This window comes from Anneissia japonica, unplaced genomic scaffold, assembly GCF_011630105.1.
Source record: "Anneissia japonica isolate Jap-2015-1 unplaced genomic scaffold, ASM1163010v1 scaffold287714_len2871179_cov188, whole genome shotgun sequence".
NCBI lineage: Eukaryota > Metazoa > Echinodermata > Crinoidea > Comatulida > Comatulidae > Anneissia > Anneissia japonica.
Genome location: NW_022755542.1, coordinates 2446623 through 2469804, shown reverse-complemented (window position 1 = coordinate 2469804; position 23182 = coordinate 2446623). Strand labels below are relative to the sequence as shown.

Genomic DNA, 23182 nt, shown 5'->3' with positions numbered 1-23182 from the left:
ATGATGCAAATGTTCTATGTTAATAATTCTATGCTGATTGTCGGGCAGAACAGGGAATTCTCCCTACAGTATAAAGCGGACATTGCACTTGTGTATGGTTAGATTAGTTAAGTGAAATCATGAAGTATTAATCTGCAGTTTAACTTCGCAATTGGACTTTTTAAAAAAAAGTAAATTTGTAAACTATGCTGAATAAATCTTAATTTAAGCGTTATAGTGTTCTGGACAACAAACAAAAAATTGAAGGGAGGAAAATGTAGGAAATATTTGGATATTGGAAACATCCACAGGAATAGTAAATTACAAATGTTATGTTCGCATATTAAATAGGCATGCTTTACCTGTATTATTATTACTAATATTCATGAGGACGCACTACCTATAAAGTTGCATATTTCCATGAAATATACATAAAACAACAAGAAGAGAGACAGTCAATACAATGTGCAAATATCATCATCATCACCTTTTTTCTGCCTAGGTTTTTTCACAGCAGCCTAGGTTTCAGACCCATATAGAGAGCTATACTGTACTCCATACTTGTGCTTTAATAATAATCTTTTTTTTTCAATTTCCTGTCCATTCTATTCAGTAATTCTCTTCTCTTGTTAAGAAGGCAAGACTTTTTTATGCCATGTTTATCGAACCCGCTGCCCGCCAGTAATGATGATTTCAAATAAATGTAACATTTTATTTTTTGACAATTATCGTCATCAGCCGCCACAAAAAATGGAAATTTTAGAAAAAAATAAAAGTTTTTCTTTAATTTTATTAAGCCCACAGCTGCCTTGAAATTTCCAAAAACAAGATGTATTTCTTCCTAATTATATATATTTAAAGCATTTAACCATCCCATTACTACATTGTTTACATTTACCAAAAAAAGTTTATTTTCATTTTCTACTCTGTCTGGATGTTTTTGGCAAAATCATTTGATGAATAAGAAAACAATATTTTTTTTTTTACCGCCCTTCTCTTCTTCAACAAAATATTAAGTTCGCGAAACAAGGTATAACGAAAGTCTCGCCTAAAACAAAAGCATCTTTCGCTATTCCAATTCTACTTCTTATCTCCACATCACATCTACAGTACCTTCTTTTGTTATCAGTGAACCTAAATATCTGATAACCAACTTGTTCAACATTCTTTCCTTCTATAGCAATATTTACTACCGATCCTCCTCCTCTTGTCATCTTCATTGTTTTCATCGTCTTCACGTAATAAGCACCTTTGTCTCACACCACAACCAATCTCTGCAAATTCAAATTTAGATTCACCTGCTACTCAAATTTTTTCAAATTTAGATTCACCTGCTACTCAAATTTTTTTTTTTTTTTTTTTTTTTTCTACTGTATCTTCCAGTCAACTCCTATATATCATGTGTTCACATGCTGTATTAATTCAGGCTATACCAAGAAAATATTCTAAAATAATGCTAAATGTTTTCCAAATCAATAATAATTTAATCATGCATATTCATGAGATTTTCTTATCTGTGTTATCAATAAGTTATATAAAATTTATTCATCATAAAATATAATAATTGCTTTTTTTATTCCAGAGCTAAACAGTTGAAGTGCAATAATGCCGACCATCCTGATAAATATGGCCATTATCGTGAGGTCAAGTTTGTGATGACCAAACATCACTGGTGGTGGAAGGTAAGCAATGGCATGTCAAAGAGTATTGAAGTGGGGAGGGGGAAGGCTGATGGTGGAGGCACAAAGGTAGAGTGGGATAGCCTGGTGTCCCTGATGGCCCTGTCACACCTTGACGATTTAGTCAGTGTATGCCAAACGTATAAACATTTCTCTAAAACGCTGGCATACGCTGAACTATCGTTTCTTTTTTGTTAAACTTTGTGCGCATTCATAGCGTATTGGACGTATAAATAACATATTAGTAACTTATATAGAACGCAGCGGCCCAAGTCTACCGCTACTTGCGGTAGTCTACCGCTTTTAGCGACGATCTACCGCGCTACCGTAAGCTTACATTTTTCTACCGCATGAAAAAAATTCTCCCGTAAATTTTTGAAAATTTGAGTAGGCTATTTAATTTTGAATATCAGCTTAGCCTAGGCCTAGATAAAAACATAACTTGTTAAAAACCAATTGTAAACAATCACAAATAAGTTTATTCCACTCCCAACCATCACTGTTTATAATGCATTTGCAATTAATTATGGTAGCTGCTGAAAACACAAATCACAATACACTTTGTTTATTAAAAAATAACCATGCCTGCAGTGTGATTTGATATCTAAAAACAACCCTGTAAACAACATGCCCTTTGACCCATAGAACAGGCCTACAGCTAACTTTTTGCATAAAGTTAATTTTATCGAGCTGTCATGAAAATAATCACACAATTATTAATTAATAGTCGAAAATAATAAGTAAAATTATGGCTCCAGCGAAGAAACGCAAAATTCATGTTTTTAATTCACAATTCAAGAAGTACGTTTGCCACTGGTGGCGCACCATCGAGGTCAACGAACTCAACTCTGGAAAAAGTATACTGTTTGAAAGTAGGGAGGTCGATGTTGTTGGTTATGCTGTAATATCTGTGAAGAACGGTGGAATGGCCGTTGAAATTGTTAATTAAGGGAAATATCCTGGTCTTTTAGAAGATACGAAACCAAGAACATGGAATTGAAAGGAAACCACCCACTATTAGCCTTTTCTTATTTATACTTAAGTAGCATTTTGTCACCGTAGTCATTTTATTTCTCTCATCAATTCAAAACCCATCCATCTCCTTCTTTGAGGATAATCCGCCACTGATGTGTTCTGATAAAGGTCAAGTCACATGGGCTCATTTAATATATCACAGTACTGTAGATTTTTTGAGGTTTAGGCCAGTGGCAGTGTTACGGGGACTAGGGGATACTTCTTTCTTCTTCTCTCTTCCACTAATGTTCCATTACAATACTAGTCAGTTTATATTTATTTATTAATTTCATCATATATAAAGTTGCCGATCAAGACAGAGCTGATCAGTTGGGTCCCTTTAATATATGCAAGACAATATTTGAAGATAAATCTATAGACTAATATTGCGTATTAATAAGGGTACAATATTGTAACATTTGAAAATTAATAAAAGGAAATGAAAAAAAAATTCAGAGTAAACATTAAGTGAATTTACTTTAGTGTAAATAAAAATATTATCTCAGATTACTGTTGTTTTGTTAAAACATCTATACTTTCTTATTAGCTATCAGTATTTTGTTTAAAAATTCATAATCATCTTGTCAACTGACATTCGAACATAATAGTTACCTTGGATGCTGTGTACTTGAAATGAATGAGGATAAAATTCCCAACAGATGAAAATGCGTAAAAAATATCTGCGGGAGAACTTAAGTAGTTTCGTCATCTCCTAAGGGATGTGAGACTGATCAGAATCACGTAAGATTTATCCCTCTCAGAAGTCTCCTTTCGTGTCTCTGTAATACTAAGAATACCTAAAGCTGAAGATTATTGAATGCCTGGACAATACTCACAGGAAGGCTGATTTCTTGAGTCCTTTGTGGCTGAGTATGAAATTTTCAGAGAGAAAATTTAAAGCTCTTTAATCACCACATTGAGTTAATGAATTGAATTGAATAATAAAGTTTAAAAACTGCTTATTTTGTACATTTATGGTAAGTATTGAACTAGAAAATATTTTTTTCTTCTAAAATATTTTTATGTTTAGAACTTTAATGCCAGGCTACGGAAAGAAAAGAAATTGATGTGTTGTAAAACTGATTTTTATAAGACTCAAAAAGGGTTTTTGATAAAAAAAAAAACAACTTGGGAATGGTTTTGAGATACAGATTTTTGAATATTTAAAAAATGGAGGAAAAAGAGATATAAGCACCCTTGGTTCCATAATAATAAGAATTAAATTTGTAAAGTTAAGGTAGCCTCAAGTTAAATTAAATTAGCTAATAAAAAGGTTGATGAAGTATACCTTTGAAAATTTAGAAAGATATTACTTTTTCACTTGCCATTTAGTATTCATTAAAATATTAAATATGCCCTCTATGTTCTATAACCGAAATATTCCTTATTCTGCAACATACATTTAACATTGTTGTGTGTCAGTAATAATTTGTCCTACAGTATATATGCATATTTATATTGTAATTTTATGTGGATATTAATTATTAGCAAATTATAGGCTAATTGCAGCATATTAAATCTTTATAAAAATCTTAATAAAAGTTGAATTAGATTCCTGATGATGACATAATTAATGTCGAAATATTGAATCCGGACACGATGGCGTGCATTTCGATACTTGGAGTGTGTATTATACTATGTTAACTTTATATATTTTAAAATTCAGTACAATTGAACAATAAAGATTGTATCATCATGTACAACACTGTTGTTTACTGCACAATAATTAAATACACATTCTGACTAATAAATAATGAATTAATGAGAATTTCAAGTGTATATTTTCAATAATATACAGTAAAATACAACCTAGATTATTTTAACTAGTGTACTGCAAGTTAAATTTCTGAATAATTTATAGGTATTGTCACTTGACCAACAAATTAATAATTAATAGTAATTTTATGTTTTTTTTAAATCTAAATCTTTTTAATTAATAAACTATTTGAACTACACAGAATTAGAAACAAATGAAGTTATATTTAAATGCGAGTTATTTGATGTTAAAGAAAAATTAAATATAAAAAAAAATAAATAAAAGTACATTAAGTGAATCATACTTTTTAATGTAATATACATGTACTTGAAATTCATTCTATCCACCTGTTCTAATGTAATTAATTTTTTTTTAAATGATAATAATAATGAATAATTACGCTGTTGCAGTATTTATGAAAATGACTACTACAACATGAGGGTGGTGGCAGAGTCCCTACTAAAATGAATTGCTATCACTTTACAATGTTTGTGCATACTCTTGTTTAACATTTGAACTATAGTATCATTATAATGCAAGACAGAATAGTTAACAGAAATTTTGTGCCTTATTAAGTGATTCAGTCTCGTAAAATTTCTATTTCATTTTTTTTTATTCAATTTCATTCTTTATTTAAAATGCAGAGTGAATGTTGGGCTGGGAGTTTTTTTCAGAAAGTTGGATGAAAACAAATCTCTGAATGTGTTACAGGTGTATAAGATGTACTGTTAAAGTGAAAGTTCAGTGTTTTCACATTGAAACATTTTCATGCCTGTTGAAAATGCAAACATCCTTAATTTTCCAATGCTGTGATTGGCTGTGAACTAGTGGCTAATATAGACTTTTTCCCTATGCACTCGTTGTCTATATGGATTGTATACTGTACATGGCTGTGCAAAACTCGTGGGAGGACTATTCTTGCATTGTTTGGATCTGCAATGTCTTTTTAATATCCGTAGCAGAGTGTTTGCCTTGATATGGAGCCAAGAATAATCTGTTAAGAAAGAATGGCAGATGTGTGTCTTGTATTATTATTGTAATCTTAAAGAGGTCACATGATTATCTCTGTGTATCTAGCTTCAAAGAGATCCTAATCGCTTAGAAGTGTGACTGGTTTCCATTTTATGTGGCATTCAAAATTATTTACATTCATTTCCATTTTAATATTTTATGTCATGTCGTTATCATCAACATCCCATTGTTTCATGACCATCATCATTATCATCGTCATCATTATCATCGTCATCATCATAATCATCATTAAAATGCTATGCATGTAAGTTACAGTACATACAATACGATACTAATTCTCACCATTGACACAATCTTTTGCTATAAGATATTTAAAAAATAGTATTTTTATAGTCAAATAATATGTCAATTGTTCATGTCTTCAGATTGATGTGTGTTTGTCGTCATCTTCCGCATCATCATTATCAATTGAATTTCATATCATTATTGTTAACATCATTGTAATTATTTTATTGAAATGTTATCTTGAAAAATACTGTACTGTACCATAATCCTGAATGCTATTATGATCAGACTGGTTTCTATGTAATCAGTAATCACAAATGAGATTCATACATCAAAACCTAGAGTACTGTAGGGCAATGTTTATTAACAATTGCAAGGTATAGCAATATTCCAAAATAGACACATTCATTTTGGAAAAATTAAATTAGTTTGTTAGCGTTTCTTAGTTTTTGCTGCGAAGCAGCCAATTCATATTCTTGACAGCAATTTGACCTCTGAAAGGTCATTGTTTGTCAAAAAATAAGGGCCTAAGACGACTGAAAAGCGGAGTTTCCTTCTTTCGTTCTGCCGGGTAAAGTCAATTGCTTTAGGCGACGTTTGTAGACTACCAACACGTACCAACGTTCGCATGTCGCGCTAGCCTTATCCTACTCTAGGCCTAGACTAGCTAGGATGGTATAAGCCTTGAAAGGACGAAGGTCCCAATGAAAAACAACATCGCTCCTTGATAGCTAACATTGTTTATTTAACATCACAATAATTCATTATTAGACCTATAGTTGTTCTTTGAATTGTACTCCACAAATCTCAGCCGATACCTCGCACAACTCGAGTAACGTCTTGTATCTATTGTCGTGACGTCATGGCTCGCTGGCTCACACTTGCGATGTCTCGCACTTGTGTTCAAATAACACGCTGGCTTGCACTTTGGCAACACCCTTTGGCAGTCAACTCGCCCCTAGAAAAAATGTACACTTCCTAGACCATGCAATCTTCAAAATAAAAATTGTAACCTTTGGTAATCAACTACATTTTCCACATACATAGAAATTTTTGAAACTTTATTTAAAAAAACCTAAACCATAATTCACCACTATAGACACTTTTTGACAAAAATGAAAAATTACGACTCTGTATACCCAATGAGAAGTGTTCTAATATAGACAATGGGTCGTGTCTCATATTATTTGTTATATTTTTATTATTCATTATTTTCACTTGACTCGCATAAATAATTTTGTTCAAAGAACATTTATATGAAGTTGTACTTTGCAGCACTTCACTTGCAATTTGCAATTTCTAGTGTACTGAATTATTAAATGTTAATGTACAGTAGGTTCTCTCCCACAGATTTCTTTCTACCATTCTATTGTCTGTTCCTAATTGTATCCTTTTCTTCTGCCAAGGAAGTATTGTATTCACTGCTGTCTGTGTCTCAGCAAGATTATGCAAGAATAAGGAATTATGAATTATCATAAAATTCAGTGAAATTGCACATGATAACATAGGAAAGGGATGATTAAATTTTAGGAATAAAAAAATTTCAAAGGAAAGGTCACAGAAATTTATTTTTTTTACCCTTAAGCATAAAATAAAATAATAAAAATCGCCCATACATGGTCTGTGTATTGTTTAATATTCAGGCACTGTGACGATACAGCACTGCACAGTAGTGTATGTTGTTTTGCCACTAAGGATCAGGTTTTTATTTTTAGTTATCAAGTTGATATACTGTATATTCTGCCTTTTCATATTTCTTTTTATTTTAGATACCATTTTTTCATACATTAACTTTCATTTTATCTTAAATGATGTTTATCATAATAGTTTATTTTCTCTGACAATGTTTGAAGTACAATTTCATTTGCCTCTATTTAATACGTCATATTCTTAAAAATTTACCCAATTTGATGATAAGAGCTCTTCAGCAGTGAAAGTTTTTCTGTAATTGTTTTTTCCAGTCCCATATTCACATGTTGTTTTTCTAAACCGAGTTCATTTCACAATGTTTCCTTCCCATGGTAATTTCACAGTTGCATCCACATGTACTTTTGAAAACAAGTGAAATGTCAAGAAGAATTGCCTAGTTGAATAAATTAAACATTTTAAAACCATGTTTATTTCCATAATGATTATTTCCATAATGATTATTCCATGAGGAAAGTACATTTTTAGATAAATGTTTTTAAACCTGGCTATGAAAATTTGTTAACCTACATGCATGTAAATTATACCTGTACTATTATTATTACCATTTTATTGCTTTGACATTTAGTGTAAACATAATTCTCTAACTCCATGTGTTTAAACTAACTATAAAGAGTACACAACTAATTATTTATTGTACAAATCCATCTGGGCCCAATGTTTTTTAGCTATAGGGCGGCTATATAGCAGGGGCAGATCCAGCCTGGTAATAAGAGTGGGGTTTTGAATGTGCAAACTGAGTAAGAGTCAGAGGAAGAGCCCCTGGTAGTGGTGGGGACCAGTGGCGGTGCCAGTGGGGTGCAGGGGGACTTAAGCTCCCCACCGGACAGGTCAAGCCCCCGGCCGGACAGAGCTCGCCGGGCAGTCAGACCATAAAACATATAAAAAATAAGCCTACACCAAGCCATCACGTCTGTCACAGCCTGAGAGTGCCATTTTTGGCCATCCAGAGGTTGATATTTTTTTTTTGAATCTCATTTGGGAGGGGGAACTCCCTCTCAACCCCTTGCTCCAGCTCAAGCCTATTAGCTCAAGTCCCCCTGTCAGACAGCATAGCTCCCCCCCACCACTCCTACTTAAACCTCTAGCACCATCATAATTTCATTAATTTGAGTTTGTATTTGATTGATTTTTTATTAGACTATATTTAGCATGGTAATTTTCTGATAAGCTTTACGAATAGTGCCCCAAAGACGTTTTGTGAAAAGTGGTTGGTACAGCGATTGTGTTTCAGGATCTCAATCTTGGGGCCAATGTTTAAGCTGGCATTTCGCTAGTGTGTACTAGACAAGGAACTAAAGCTTGGCTTATTTCGTCCAGGTATTATACTGTATATTGATGTTTACATCTTGTAGGTTCTAACACCTAGAGTGTACAGTATGTGCTGATTACTAATGATGCAATATATGTTCGGGATCCCCCTCCTAGATGTGTATAAGAGACAGCCCCCACTGGGAGCCGAGTAGATGTTTGATCCAGTGACTGGGTTAATAAGGAACTATGTACACCAATGTAGACTGTGGATTCCTCTATGCGATAATGCACAGTCTGTTAGATTATGTGCAGTATAGCTGGTATGAAGAAAGATGCTTTTGATCATAAAGGTTTTAGTTGGAATTTTCACATTTCAACAAACGTTTTTTTTTTTTTTGTGGCATGGTACCTTAAGTTACATAAACTACCATTCTACTAGTGCAACTACTGGGTATAAAGAGCAGAATGTACACTGAATAGAGTGATTTGTATTGTTTCCTATTACCACCAGTGAGATACTTGAGACTAAAGAAGAGTTAAGACAACATTTAATACTAAATTATGATTGTGGTATTGATACTTAACAGAACTAACAGATGAGTTTAAATTTCAGGATTTGATGCAATAAATTGTTTAGATATTTGTATTTAATGATTTATAAAATATAGTTTGATAAAATTTCAGTAGCTATTAGCCTGGTTCACGTCAAACTTTTATCTAGATATAGATCCACTTAACTAGTTAAAAGTTCGACGAACCACTCAATTATAGCTAGATAAAGGCTTAAGTCACTTAAAGTTAAGTGACTTAACTTCACTAGAATAACGGTAAATTAACTTGCTTAACGGTAAAGTCGGCTCAGATTACAAGGACACGATTACATAACGTAGGCATCAGCCAGCGTTGTTGTGCTGTACCACCATTATCATTTTCTGGCTGGCAACAACGTACTCCAACAATGCTAACAACAGCAGCATAGTAGTCTCATTAGTGTGGTTTTCAGAAATTATTTGTAATATTATGGGTAAAAACCCAGCAAATGTCCTTTTTACAAATAGTCGTATTATAAATGACCTTTGCCCTTTGCATCATCGATCATGTAGTAACGTGAAAAAGTCCGATTGCATACGTTTTCCAAAGTAATAATGTATATTATTCTTAATAATAAAATCAGATTTGTTGTATTTATTTATTTATTGACAATTCAATAATTTCCATTTCCACTATAATAGTCACTATTAATTCAGTTTCAACGAACTACCACCAACACCAGTCGTGAGCGCACATGTTTACGATGACGAAATAAAAAAGTGTGTTGAAGTCAGCAACTTATTGACACGCGAAGCTAGATTTTCGCGAAGTGCATGTAAAAAAAAAAATTGAGCGATCTAAAAACTACAAAACAGGACAGAAAGGTCCATAAAGTATACAGATGTTTTAAGGAGAATTAAAACAATATTTTGTTAAATGGAAGAATGCTAGCGATTAAAATAATTCGTTTTTTATCGAAGGCAAAATTAGCTAGGGCTTAGATTGCGATAGAACACGTTGCTGCACTGTCAGTTGGTTGGTTCTGGTCGACTAGGCTAGGTAGTGGAAACTGACACCTGATCTACATACAGTAGTTTATGAATTTGGCAGTTTTTTTAACGAATACCCCTTGTTACTAGAGGTTCGTAAAATACAGTAGATGTTTTATTAAACAAGCTTTTCCACCGTGTGACGTCGACGGCCTGAAACTGGCTGGCTGTTTATCTGGCTCTAACTTGGCATCAAACGCAATTAGGGGATTATCGTATAATGGGCCTAGTATTTTGTTATTGTTTCTGTTATTTAATCAATAAATTAACAATAAACTGTTTATGTTTAGTATGAGTCAATCCATGGTGGTAAAAATATAAATTATTTTATTGATTAAAATTATTTTATACCATGGTTATTCCAATAGCCATTGTTCATGGTGTCCCCTCTAAAAACACCAAAGAAATGTTTTAATGGGAAAAAGCAGCGTTTGTGATTTTCTATGTAGTAATGCGCTACCGTTTACTTTCGATTTGTAGAATATTTTGCAATCTAAATCTCTGGATGACTACTGTATGTGTGAAAAGATTTAGTAAATACAGTATACCTTGTTACGGTAATTTTGTTACATAATACAGGACTTGTATCATCGAAAGGATACGCGAAAGGAAACTAATCAAATTCAGAATTTGTTACAACATGTGACGTGACATTGAATCCCGCAATAAATCAACTCACAATTCCCTCGATATAGCATGCTACTTTCTTCTTTTACTGCAAACAGTCAGAATTTTTGCTTTTATTATTACATTTCTCCTCAATATATTTCTCCTCAATATATTTCTCTCTTTAGACAGGTTTGTTACCTGCTAGGAAAAAAGATTTGATAAGTAGAACTTGTTGATGTGATTATTATGATACTTGCGGTTATTGAACAAGGATATGACATCATTTTGAATAACATCAGTAGGGAATGAATATATAGCAAGAGTGATTGCTTAACTACCCAATATATAATTGCTTCCCTAGAATATCGGTCTGCTAGCCTCTTGTTTGTATAGAGGTTATTTAAAGGAAGTTAATAAAATTCAATTGAAATTAAAATATTTTCCTTGCAAATAACCAATGTAAACACATGAATTTGTAGTTAAGTTTTTGCTCTCTTTGTTATTTTCTGCTTTTAAAATGTTTTTGTAGATAAGAACTGAACCACTTTGGAAATCAGTACTATGTATTGAAAGTGTATATTCAGTATAAAGAAAGAATAAATAAATAATCATCATCATGATCATCATATCAGCTGTTGTTGGCCCATTATAGGGCAAAGGCCTTGCATGCTTAAACCATACTTCTCATCCACGACATGCCAGCTAATTCTACAATTTCATGACTTTAATGTCATTGATTTCATTTAAGTTTTAATTGCTATAGTAGTTGTATGGTTAAGCTTGTACTTATGGGGGACATTCGCTTTGTTCGTTTGAGAATTCTTAACAACTTAAACAATTTTATTACATTATCATTTCAATGCTTTGTATTTTTGAGGGGATTTCCAGACTTAATACCACAATCTTTAAGAGCTCATTCCATTTATAATGTATGCAAATTCAATTTCAGTCTTCTGTACCTGGTGTAGACAAATTTTTTAGGAAACCCACAATCGCCCACGGTGCAACTTCACTGATTACATCAGAAGTTGCACAGGCTAGCAGAGAAGTGATGCAACATGGGGTTGGAGAGGGAAACAGTTAACCGTTCCTATATTAATGTGTTCATAAAAATCTGTTTTTTCATCACAAATATATTTGACTACCTGTAAGTTTTAATGTTAGAGGAACAATATGGGGTTTCACAGTTGTAGAAACATACTGTAGAGCCCATTCACACTTAGTAGTTACGTTGGCTCAGAGCCGCCTCATGACCACCTTTTTTCAAGTGTGAACAATCAATAAATTTTAAGCCAGCCCACAGCTGACCTAAATTTAGTCCGCTCCATTTGGGCCCTGGGCCGACTCATCTTCATCTGAATGTAGACCAAACCTGAGTTGCCAAGGTCGCTTTGGTCTATTTTGACATCTTATATCATTACATTTCACACAAAAACCCGGCTTAAAGGAGGAAGTGTGAACGTTAGCAGTGTGACCCTGAGCCGACTTAAAATAATAGCCGCAAATGGAACGATCATTTAAGAGGGCTATAGTTATGGTGGCTTTGGGCAGATGTAATAAGCTCATAGTTAGTAAGTAATAGGCTCATAGTTAGGTCTAGGAACTAATTCTGTTGCCGGAAATGGTAGTAGATATATGTCAAACAAATTAGACTTCTGCATAGTTATATACAGTAGTATATGCCCTAGGCATAGACATGATGTGAAAAATACTTCATATCCTTTGTATTATTGCATCCTATATATTAGCAACATATTTTTTGTCATTTCAAACAGAAAAAGATGTATTTTTCCCTTGATTTTTTTTTGTATTACTAGGAAGTTGATATTATTTGTCCTTTCTTAGTCATGTTTTACTTCTAATATCAATGCACCAGCAAACAACCCAAGGATGATATTTGACTTTAGCAGTAAAAGTTAAAATAAAAATCCTCCCTCCCTTATCACATTTCCATTCCAGATAGGGTGATGAAAAATGAATATTGTGATAAGCTATGATTATTTTTTATAGGGCCTAACAAACCCTCTTTGTTCCATCATTCAATGTTTCACCTACAATTATTGTTCAATCATTACATACTGTATGTTTCCCTGCAATTATCCTTCTTTCATTATTGTCACTGTTGAACTTGGTGACATGCTACCAATATAGTAAAAGTAGGCTAAGCACCTACTGGCATTCTGTTCTCCTGAGTCAGATCCTTAGATTTGAATACAGTATTAGCCAAATACATCGCCTACATTATGACCTTGTTTGAATGTATCATTGTAATTTGTAATAATACAGTTGATTGAAATGGTTTTTACAGGGGAAACATTCGTGGCTATATGGATTTTATCAATATCCTTTTTTGTAGGAATGAGTGTTAGCAACCAATGATGACTTTAACCATATTCTACTAGACAATAATCTTTGGGGGTTTTTTCCGGTTGCCCTGGAAAGTGCTGGACTTTATGATGACTTTATCATGAGAATTCTCATTCAGTATGTTGGTTTTGTTTTCCAGAAGATTTTGTAGTTTAAACCCAATTTTCCCCATTTAATATTGTAATTCATTGGTATTTGTGCTTTACATAGAGATGATGACGTGTGTATTAATATTTTATTAATTATTTTTTTAACTTCTTTTTATATTAAAATGTTTTAATTTGATTCATCAAATATACAAAATAATTTAAAATACTACAAAATGGTACATGTGAATCACAGAGAAGCTGAAAACATTGGTTCTCAGCGAGCTGTAAAAAATAGTGAATAGCCATCTATATAAATCTGCACTCAGTGAATATTATTGCCATATATTCACATGAATACATTTTAAATAATATGATTTTACTTTTGATTTGAATTCTCTTAATATTAATAATTTTAATAAATTCTATTAAATTTTCATAGTTTTATCATAATTCCATATGAATTTGTTCAAAGATATTAATTATGATTTTACCTTAATTTTAGCGGGATCTTAAATGAAAATGTCAATAGGCAAATTGTTTCTTTCCTTCTTTTCTCCCTTTTACTGTAATTTTCAATACTGTACATTTAGTAAGAAAATATACTGTTATATACATAATATATCGTTACTGATAAAATCATTCAAATTTAAGTGTTTTGATTGAACAGATGCTCACTAATTGAAACAATATAGTAATTATCATGATAAAAAAGTTTGACTAATTAAGACACAGCCATTATGAATGGCAAGTGAGAATCAGTTGAAAATTGTATTCAATATTAGTATAGTAATTGGTTTACACTAAATTCTGTTTCCATTTGATCTCAGAGGGAAATATTTCAGTACAGTATTCTATATCCTTCGGCATAAACATTTTAGAACAACATTTAGCTTTCTTGATGGTTTGCAATTCCTATCCAATGGCAGTTCAACAAGTTTTGGGTTCATTAAAGCAATGAAATTTATTTTTTAATAAATATTTTCATTTGTTTATTTTAATTTAATATTTTTAATTTTATTTTTTCCTTAACTTTTTATTTAATATTATTATCTATTATTATTTATTTTTATTATTAATTACAGTAGTTCAATTATTTAGCATTTGCTTCCTACCAAAACTTAATATTAACGATGGTCATTTATATAGCGTGTTTTCCTTGTGGTTAGCAAGCACCTCACACACTAGTTTCAGTTGCTTGAACAAGTAGAGAAATAGGCAGACAAGAAAGAAGAAAAGTAAAGGAAACAACATAAAACAAACTAAACACCAAAATCTGCATGTATTATGGAGAGTAAGTGATTGTATGACTCAGATAGAGGAGCAGTCCTTAAAAACATAATTTGCTTAGAACAGGGAGATGTAAAAAATCTCCCTGCTTACTGTAGGATTCAGTTTGAATATTCAAAATTACTGGGCAGGAAAAGGATGTATTTTGCTTGTAAAGAAAATTGGTTTCTACTGTAGGAGTGGTACTTTCAAAGAAGTATTTCCTGTGGCATAATTTAATAGGGGGCTTAAATCTTAAATAAATCCTTTTTAGTAGTTGACCTGATGTTAGCATTTTTTAATGTATAGAATTTTAAAATTTTAAAATTAAAATTAAGCCATGTCGCACCTAGTGTTTAGCTACCGGTGTTCCTGCCAACAGTGTAGGCCGGGGTGTCAGAGCACGGCTGGCTGAGAATGGTCAACGTGTGGTTCAAAAAAGTTCAGAACCAAAATGGACAATGCTGTTCCAAACTGGGCTTTGAAGTGTCAGTTATTGAAGAAAATGCTCATCCTCGTTTTAAGTGCCCATAGCATGAGGCTTGCCAGATACTGGCATTAATATCCATTGTGCATTATTTATTTTATTTTTCTTAACTCTCATACATTTATAAAAACAAAAGTTGGATTCAATCATTAGATAGGGACATCCAAAATCATGAATGACATTGTCTACACTTGTACATGCAACATTTCTGAATATTAATATAATCGGGTGTTCATTTTAATGGGCAACCTTATATTTACAGATTACAATTTAAATTGTATTACCTGTATGTGAAAACCATCTGGCTGATTCATTTAGCTCACTCTCGCATTTCGCATCTCGCATCCCGCGTTTTCTTTCTTCGAAGCAGTAACTACTGTATTTTTTAATTGGTCTCCTAATGAACCATGGCAAGAATCTTGTCTACTTCAGATAGTTAACTCATGATATTTTAAAAATGTGTAGACATTTGTCATTTTAATTTGATTAGCTTTTTAACATAACACTATTTTGATCTTCTATCATGTATGGACAAGATGAGCTAATATTTTCAAAAAAATCAAATATCTGAATTTTTTTTTATTTTTTTTTTAAATTAAAAATTACAAGAACTCATTAACAAATATGAATAGTTACAGTGTAGTTTCCTTTTTGTGTTGAAAAATAATACATCAATCAATCAATCAATTCTTTATTCTTAAAAAATGTTTTCTTAACAACGATAACAAATTTAAGAATAAATATTTTATTACAATATATTGGAATACAGTAGAAAGTCTATAACGCAGCAAAAACTTAATTGTTTACATTTGTGTCCCATTCCTAAGGTGAGACATTATACCTTGTTTAGCGAAAACCCGCCGCCCACCAATAATGGATGATTTTGAATAAAAATAATAATGTAATTTTATATTACCTATGGAGAACTGGCAAAAACAAAATTATCTTGTATCGTTTATGAAAGGAATATATTAGTCAAGATGATTCTATTTTTTTCTCTCCGTAGCTACAACATGTGTTTACTGGTATCACAAGTTTACACAACCATACCGGTCCAGTATTATTACTTGAAGAGGACCACTATGTATCTCCTGATTTTCTACCTGTACTCAGGCAGATGTATGGCATAAAGCAAAGGTTTGTTCACAATTATCTGTAGAAAAAAAAAATTATGTAATTCCAATTCCAAGCAGAAACACAGGATTTTGAAACAGTGAGGAAATGGGAAGTAACTTTCCGGAAAATGTATCCCAAAACCTAACCTATAAATTACAGGGTTCGTATGCGTCCTTAAATTCCTTGAATGTCCTGGAAAAACAAATGAGCATTTTCCAGTACTGGAATGTCCTGGAAATTTGATCATTTACTATTAATTGCAGTACTACAAGTTTCCTAGTAACAACATAGAGAAAATAGAACATGGTAACAGTAACTGAATGAGAAACGTTCCCACAAGTGGTTCCCACAATTATCTTGAGAGAATCAGGTCAAGTCTTTGTACGCCGCCAATTCAGGGATGTTATCAAAGACAGAAAGAATGTCATTGCTGAAAATGGCCGATTGGCTGGTTTAGACAAACTTGTGCAATTCAGTGAATGGAGTTGTTCGCCTATGTTTTAGTGAAGGCGGTGCTTTTTTTAAAAATCTTGTATTTTAATAATGTTTGCGTTTAATTTTAATTCAGACATTGATAATCATAATCGTTAACTTTGCTATGGTGTTATTTGCTTTCTGTCCTGTGTTATAAACAGTACTGAAATATTAAAGCGAATTCACCGGGCTGAGTATCCGTGCGACAAGACCTGTTCAACTTTCAATCAGTTAACAGGTCTTGTCGCACGTGCTCAGCTCGGTGAATTCACTTTGAATAATTCATCACTCTTCAGACGCGCACACATGTTCAGCACGAATGGCCATGTTTTGGCCCTATCCAGCGCAAGGCAGTTAATTAACAATTAAAGTAACCATGGGAACGTGTACTTCTACGGTTATTTTCTTAGTGAATGGCGTTTAAAGGGCATTTACTGTTTGAAAAAAAAATGCTGGTCGGCAGCAGATCAGTGCCGGTATTTTGCTGTAGATTACATTATAAAAGTTGTAGGCCTACAACTAAAGACTAATAATAATAGACCTAAATATTAATAATAATGTTAGGCTTAATAGTAATGAATAATAATAAATAATACAGTATAGTATAATGATGTGTTAAGAATAGAGCATAACCATTAAATAATTAATATTCTATGTACATCATTCGTTTATACAACTTTATAAACACCTAAATATATATGAAATGAGATGCATTAACGTCTCCGCAACATACACCCATCGAAGGCTATACTGTATTGTTTTACTGATACGGTACATGTCAACTTCGCAACAGCTGTTCGCTGAACAACAACCCTGGGCTGTCGGTAACCCACCCCGCGGTGCCACAAAAGAACCGAGTTATTCGTGCGCGCCGGTACCACAAAAGACACTCACGTTCAAGCAAAGATAAGACCATTGTTGTATGCGCACATTTACATTGCCGAGTGGAGAATTCACTGTAGGCGATCAACCCTGCCTTACTTACCATACTCGTGGGAATTCCTTTGCTTACCATCAAATTTTACACGTGTGAGAAAAACTTCATTTCCCACGAGCGTGAGAAAAAGAGACAGGTCCATCGCCTCCGAATTAGAGTTTGATAAAACTTAATATACACTAAACTAACATGCATTTAAAAGTAGTACAGCATATATGTTTTATAATCAGTCTTAAAATCACCGATATTTATTTATACTGTTAAGCTATATATTGTGTCCTTGAAAGTTGGAAAATTTGACCTTGAATGTCCTGGAATTGTCCTGGAAATTTGCTTGCTTAAAAATGTACAAACCCTGAAATTAGCTAAGATACAAAAACAGGAACACCAAAGGAAAGTCGCATCACCGCTTTGTTACTAGCAATAGTCATATTCCACTAGGTTGGTCATATGACGTATAGTCGGTATAAATTGTTAAAGAGACAACGCCAGTGACTACAATTCTGAGTGATGCTCAGTAATAGGAAAATGAGTGGCTTTGGGGTATTCAAATTTTTGATGTTGAATAATTTGGTTGAAATGCCAGTTAATTATACCAAGTTGATAGGAAATTGAACTTTATATTTTTGCCATGCAATGGTTTGCGAATGTTCCAAAAGATATTGTTCCCGAACGTTGAGATTTTTAGAGAAATGCTAGGCCTAGGACCCTGCATATCTACAAGATGTTACATATCTGCAGCCTGTTTGGTTATGCACAAGAGTCTGTGATCCTCAAACTGTGATTTTAACATGCTACAATTTCTAGGCTAGCTAAGGTTTACGAGGCTTTCACATGAATTTCAAAGCTACATACTGTAGAAGCATAGAAGCTACAGTAAATAAATACTGCATTGCCTTTTACTTGCCATTTATTTCTCGCGTAACAGTGGGTGGTTTTTTTCGCAACCATATCTTCCTATACTTTCACACTGATCAAACTGTAAGTTCTTCATAGTTACATCAACTATATGGCACATGACTGGTTGTAAACAAACCTCACGGGATGTGTCTATTTGAAACCACCAAAAATAAGGGACCGCCAGCAAATCTTGCTTTACGGCATCTTTTAGGGTGAAAACGAATGAAGCTTAGACATTAAAGGCCTGTGGGCTTAAGGCATTTTTTCCCCAAAAGCATCTTTGGCTTCTATTTTCTGTTGTATCCTTTGCAACTAGACTGTAATTGCATAATGTAAAGTCGGTCAGCATAAAATATAAGGTATTGATTCTTTTCTGAATAATGAATTCAACTTCAGTATTCTTCATTAGCCATTGAAATAGTTAAATTTTTTATGAAACTGTGCAGAATACAAACATATATAATTTTTTTTTAAATACTGTACATCTTTAACATATGGATATTGGGTATAAATATAAAATCAATCACTGGAATTACATAATCGCAACCAGTCAAGAAATTAACCTCCTTCCCAAAACATAATTTAGAAAAATTATTAAAGAATACCCAGGGAATTATTTAAAAAATTTGGCTTAGGAGTAGCAATACCTGTACAATCTAGGATTTCGTGGGGTTGTGTGGGGGTGGGGGAGGGGGCTGAAACCAATAATTTATCGGAATGGTCAAGTAAGGAGCACTAGCAGCAGTGGCAAAAGAAAGGGGGCAAGAGGCCTTAATTGAAACATCTTGTATTTTATTTTTTTCTTATTTCAATATATGGCAATGTTATATATTGATATTTTAAAATGTAGTGGCAAACCGGGGTATTGTGTGCTTCCAATGCACCCCCTCCCCCTTTATTAGATCCTTCCCTGAATCTGAATGTTATTGTTATTACATTATTATTATTCTCATAATGATTATTCTAGCATTATACTATTAGTTTATATATTTGTATTTATATCAATATTATTTTCATTTCAATAATGTTTGTATACTCAGTATTTGATGAGTGGCTTATGTTTTATTTTAATTTATAGTAAGTGTCCAGAATGTGATATTCTTACTATTGGAACTTACGACAAGAGCCCTCGTTATCGGGACCGAGCAAACAAGGTAAAGTGTATAATTTAGTCTTACTGTAGTGCTTTTATTGTTCTTTTGAAAGAGTATGTTTCATAAAACAAAGAATCAAAGCAATTACAGTCTTGGTCATTTAATTCGTATCAGCAAACCTCCTTCGCTATTCCGGGTCGTTCATTATCGTAGTACTCATGTAGTGTCAGTGCATTGCACAAACACACACATCCTACAAGTAAGCTGGGTGTGTGATTATGTTTTAAATTTTGAATTCATTTATTCAATCTTCGGTATTTATCTTTTCAAAGAAAATTCAGAACGCCCCCAACATTAAAGGGAGCAAACATATAAACTGACGGGCACATGAAGATTAAATGTAAATAATTAGTAAGAGTGGCAAGAGATTTCCAAAAGTGAGTTGCTCACTTTAATGGTAGTCACGTTAAATGGTAGTCACGTTCACAGTCACACAACAGTCACGTAAAGATGACAGACTGTGTACAGGTTAGTAAACACAAGACAGAATCCTCTACTTCTTTTTATAGTTTAATCAGTCATTTACCATGAGTCATTTATGCAAATGAGACCAACAGCTTAACCTTCAGTGCGTTGGACGAGGTAACAGTGCATGTCCAAGAACTTCAATTTCAAAGCAATAAATAACTGTGACTTTGAATAAACATTTTTTCTCTTATATCGTATATTTTAACTGAAAATTCACAAGAATTCTGAGCATTTTCTCATGGGAAATTGATGGGGAATGTCAGAATCTGAGAGAGGATTATGCTGGCTACACAATGTGTATGCCGTAAAACTTAATCAACACATTGGAAACTTTACTGGTCCTTACCTCATCGTAGGCAGTAATATGATATTTCTCAAGATCGCACATTTTCTACAGAGAATATGTTTCAAAAATTATCACTGCAATTTGTAATTTTACGTATATATTCTACTGTAAGTAATATTGTTCGGTGATTTTAGTACATGTACTTCCCTTCAAGGCCGTTATGAGGATTGCCATTTGGATTGGGGGTAGGATACGGGGGTGTGCAAAGATGGACCAACTGAGATCAGAGGGGAAGAACCGATTGAATAACAGCTTCGATTTGTTGTTTATTAGTATCTTTAATGCCCAAATACTGGCCTAACGATTACCGGTTGAAATGTAAAGATATAAGTTCCTCTTTTTTTCTTTATTACAATTATTATCTGTTCCCTAAATTCAGTGCATTCTCGACTGTCTTAAAAATATGGAACTTTTCCATTTTCTTTATAGGGGTGGGAATGGTGGGTAAGCATCGCACACCTATATATGCTTTTCCTTATAGGTGCAGTGTATGATAGATGTACAGCAAAATATGTGAAATGTTTTGATTATTATTTTATTGTATTTTATTTGACTTTTCACTAGAATCAATACAATAAAAATATATATAATAGAAAAAAAAATTCCAGTGGGAGAGCGTATCAACAGGTGTAAGCAGCTCTAACACAACACGTTCTCCAAATTCACAAAAAACCAACGGCAAATATATATGTCAAAAAAATTAAAAATTATTGTTGTGTGTTTTTGTTTAAATTAAATTTTTATTTTTTTGGCACAGATCTTTCAAAAATTTACCACAGTACAGAAAATATATCAATAATATAATAATTCTGTAATAATAACTTGAGTAAGACTGAACGACACAACTATAAACAAATAATATCAATACATTTATAGCAATACTTTACTTTGATGTGGTAAGGCTATATTGTGTACTGAAATATGTGTAACATTTTTCTTGGCAAAACTTTTGACATTGTTCTCATTATGTCTCTTTTTATTGCAGGTGGATGTTCTAAATTGGCAGTCATCCAAACACAACATGGGCATGTCAATAGATAGGGCCACATGGCAGAGGCTTCAACCATGTGCTGAGGTAGTTTACAAGATAAATAAATGCTGGCTCAAATTATATTTTATACCCTAGTGTTACATTTGAAGTGCCATTTCCACAAGTTTACATCATTTTTATCTTTAACCTGTGCTTATTTTTGTATGCCTTGTAAAAATATAAACATGCTGTGGTCTTCATACTGTCAGTGATGTCAGTGTAGGTCTGTCACGCCAAAATTGGTCCGGGCCAAAAAAAGATCAGGCTGACAGATTTTGTGCCACCAAAATTGGTCTGCCAGACTACTTTTGGCCGGTAAAATCGGTCCACCAGGTCGATTTTAGCTGCTAAAGCTGGTCCCACTTCGATAAACAGACCAACATGATTTACGATCATATCGTTTAACTTCTTTTCTAACTTTTACACTAAAGAGTTTATTGGGCGTGAACATTAATTTTGGTGGCTGTATACTAAATTGTATAATAAGAGATGAGATATTTACCTATCATTTGATTAAAAACAAATATGAACAACGATAAACAAATACAGGTCATAACTACTAAATGCCCACCAGACCAATTTTGGCTTATGTGGAGTACATTTGGCAGGTAATTTTAAAGCGAAATCGGTCCATCGGACCGATTTTGACACTGGACCAAATATTTCCTGACTGACCTATATCTTAATATACTGTATCTTTTGATCTGGATGCGTTAACTCCTACTGTTTATGGAGACCCCATTGGCACCGAAAACAGTTCCTCATTAATAGTATTAAGTGCACATATCCACTGCAGTAGTGCTCAGGGCACTACAGAAGGACGGAACCAAAAATTATTGTGAACCTTAATACTACCGGAAAGAAACACCTCACACATCAATGCACCGTTTACAGGCAATTTGAGGCACATGACCGGCCTATTCATAACTCAAAGGTGCCCATGGAATGGGGGTATCTAACAACAGTATACAAACTGCTCAATAAGAAGGGTAGGGGCTACAATAATGTAGTAATCAGATCCCTAACACTTGGACCTGCAGTATTTGCTGCGAAGCAGTCAATTCATATTCTTGACAGCAATTTGACCTCTGAAAGGTCATTGTTTGTCAAAAAACAGGCGCCTAAGACTACTGAAAGGCGGAGTTTCCTTCTTTCGCTCTGCCGGGTAAAATCAATTACTTTAGGCGACGTTTGTAGACTAACCTACTCGTACCAACGTCCGCATGTCGCGCTAGCCAGGCCTAGACTAGCTAGGATGTTATAGGCCTAGTCTTGAAGGGACGAAGGTCCCAATGAAAAACAACGTCGCTCCTTGATAGCTAACATTGTCTATTTAACATCACAATAATTCATTATTAGACCTATAGTTGTTTTTTGAATTGTACTCCACAAATCTCAGCCGATACCTCGCACAACGTCTTCTATCTATTGTCGTCACGTCATGGCTCGCTGGCTCACACTTGCGATGTCTCGCACTTGTGAACAAATAACACGCTGGCTCGCACTTTGGCAACACTCTTTGGCAGTCAACTCGCCCCTAGAAAACCCGCCCTTGGAAACTTGCCCCATAAAAAAATGCACACTTCCTAGACCATGCAGTCTTCAAAATAAAAATTGTAACCTTTGGTAATTAACACATTTTCCACATACATAGACATTTTTGAAACTTTATTAAAAAAAACCTAAACCATAATTCACCACTATATAGACACT

General features: G+C 33.4%; 1 protein-coding gene across 1 annotated transcript in view; it reads left to right on the top strand.

Moving 5' to 3' along the window:
* The window catches only part of LOC117123660 (alpha-1,6-mannosyl-glycoprotein 2-beta-N-acetylglucosaminyltransferase-like), a 32047-nt gene that overhangs the window by 1859 nt on the left and 7006 nt on the right, over positions 1-23182 (top strand). Inside the window, exons 2-5 of the mRNA XM_033269660.1 lie at positions 1562-1661; positions 16051-16181; positions 19550-19625; positions 21425-21514. Coding sequence (XP_033125551.1) covers positions 1562-1661; positions 16051-16181; positions 19550-19625; positions 21425-21514 — 397 coding nt within the window. The remainder of the gene's footprint in view (positions 1-1561; positions 1662-16050; positions 16182-19549; positions 19626-21424; positions 21515-23182) is intronic.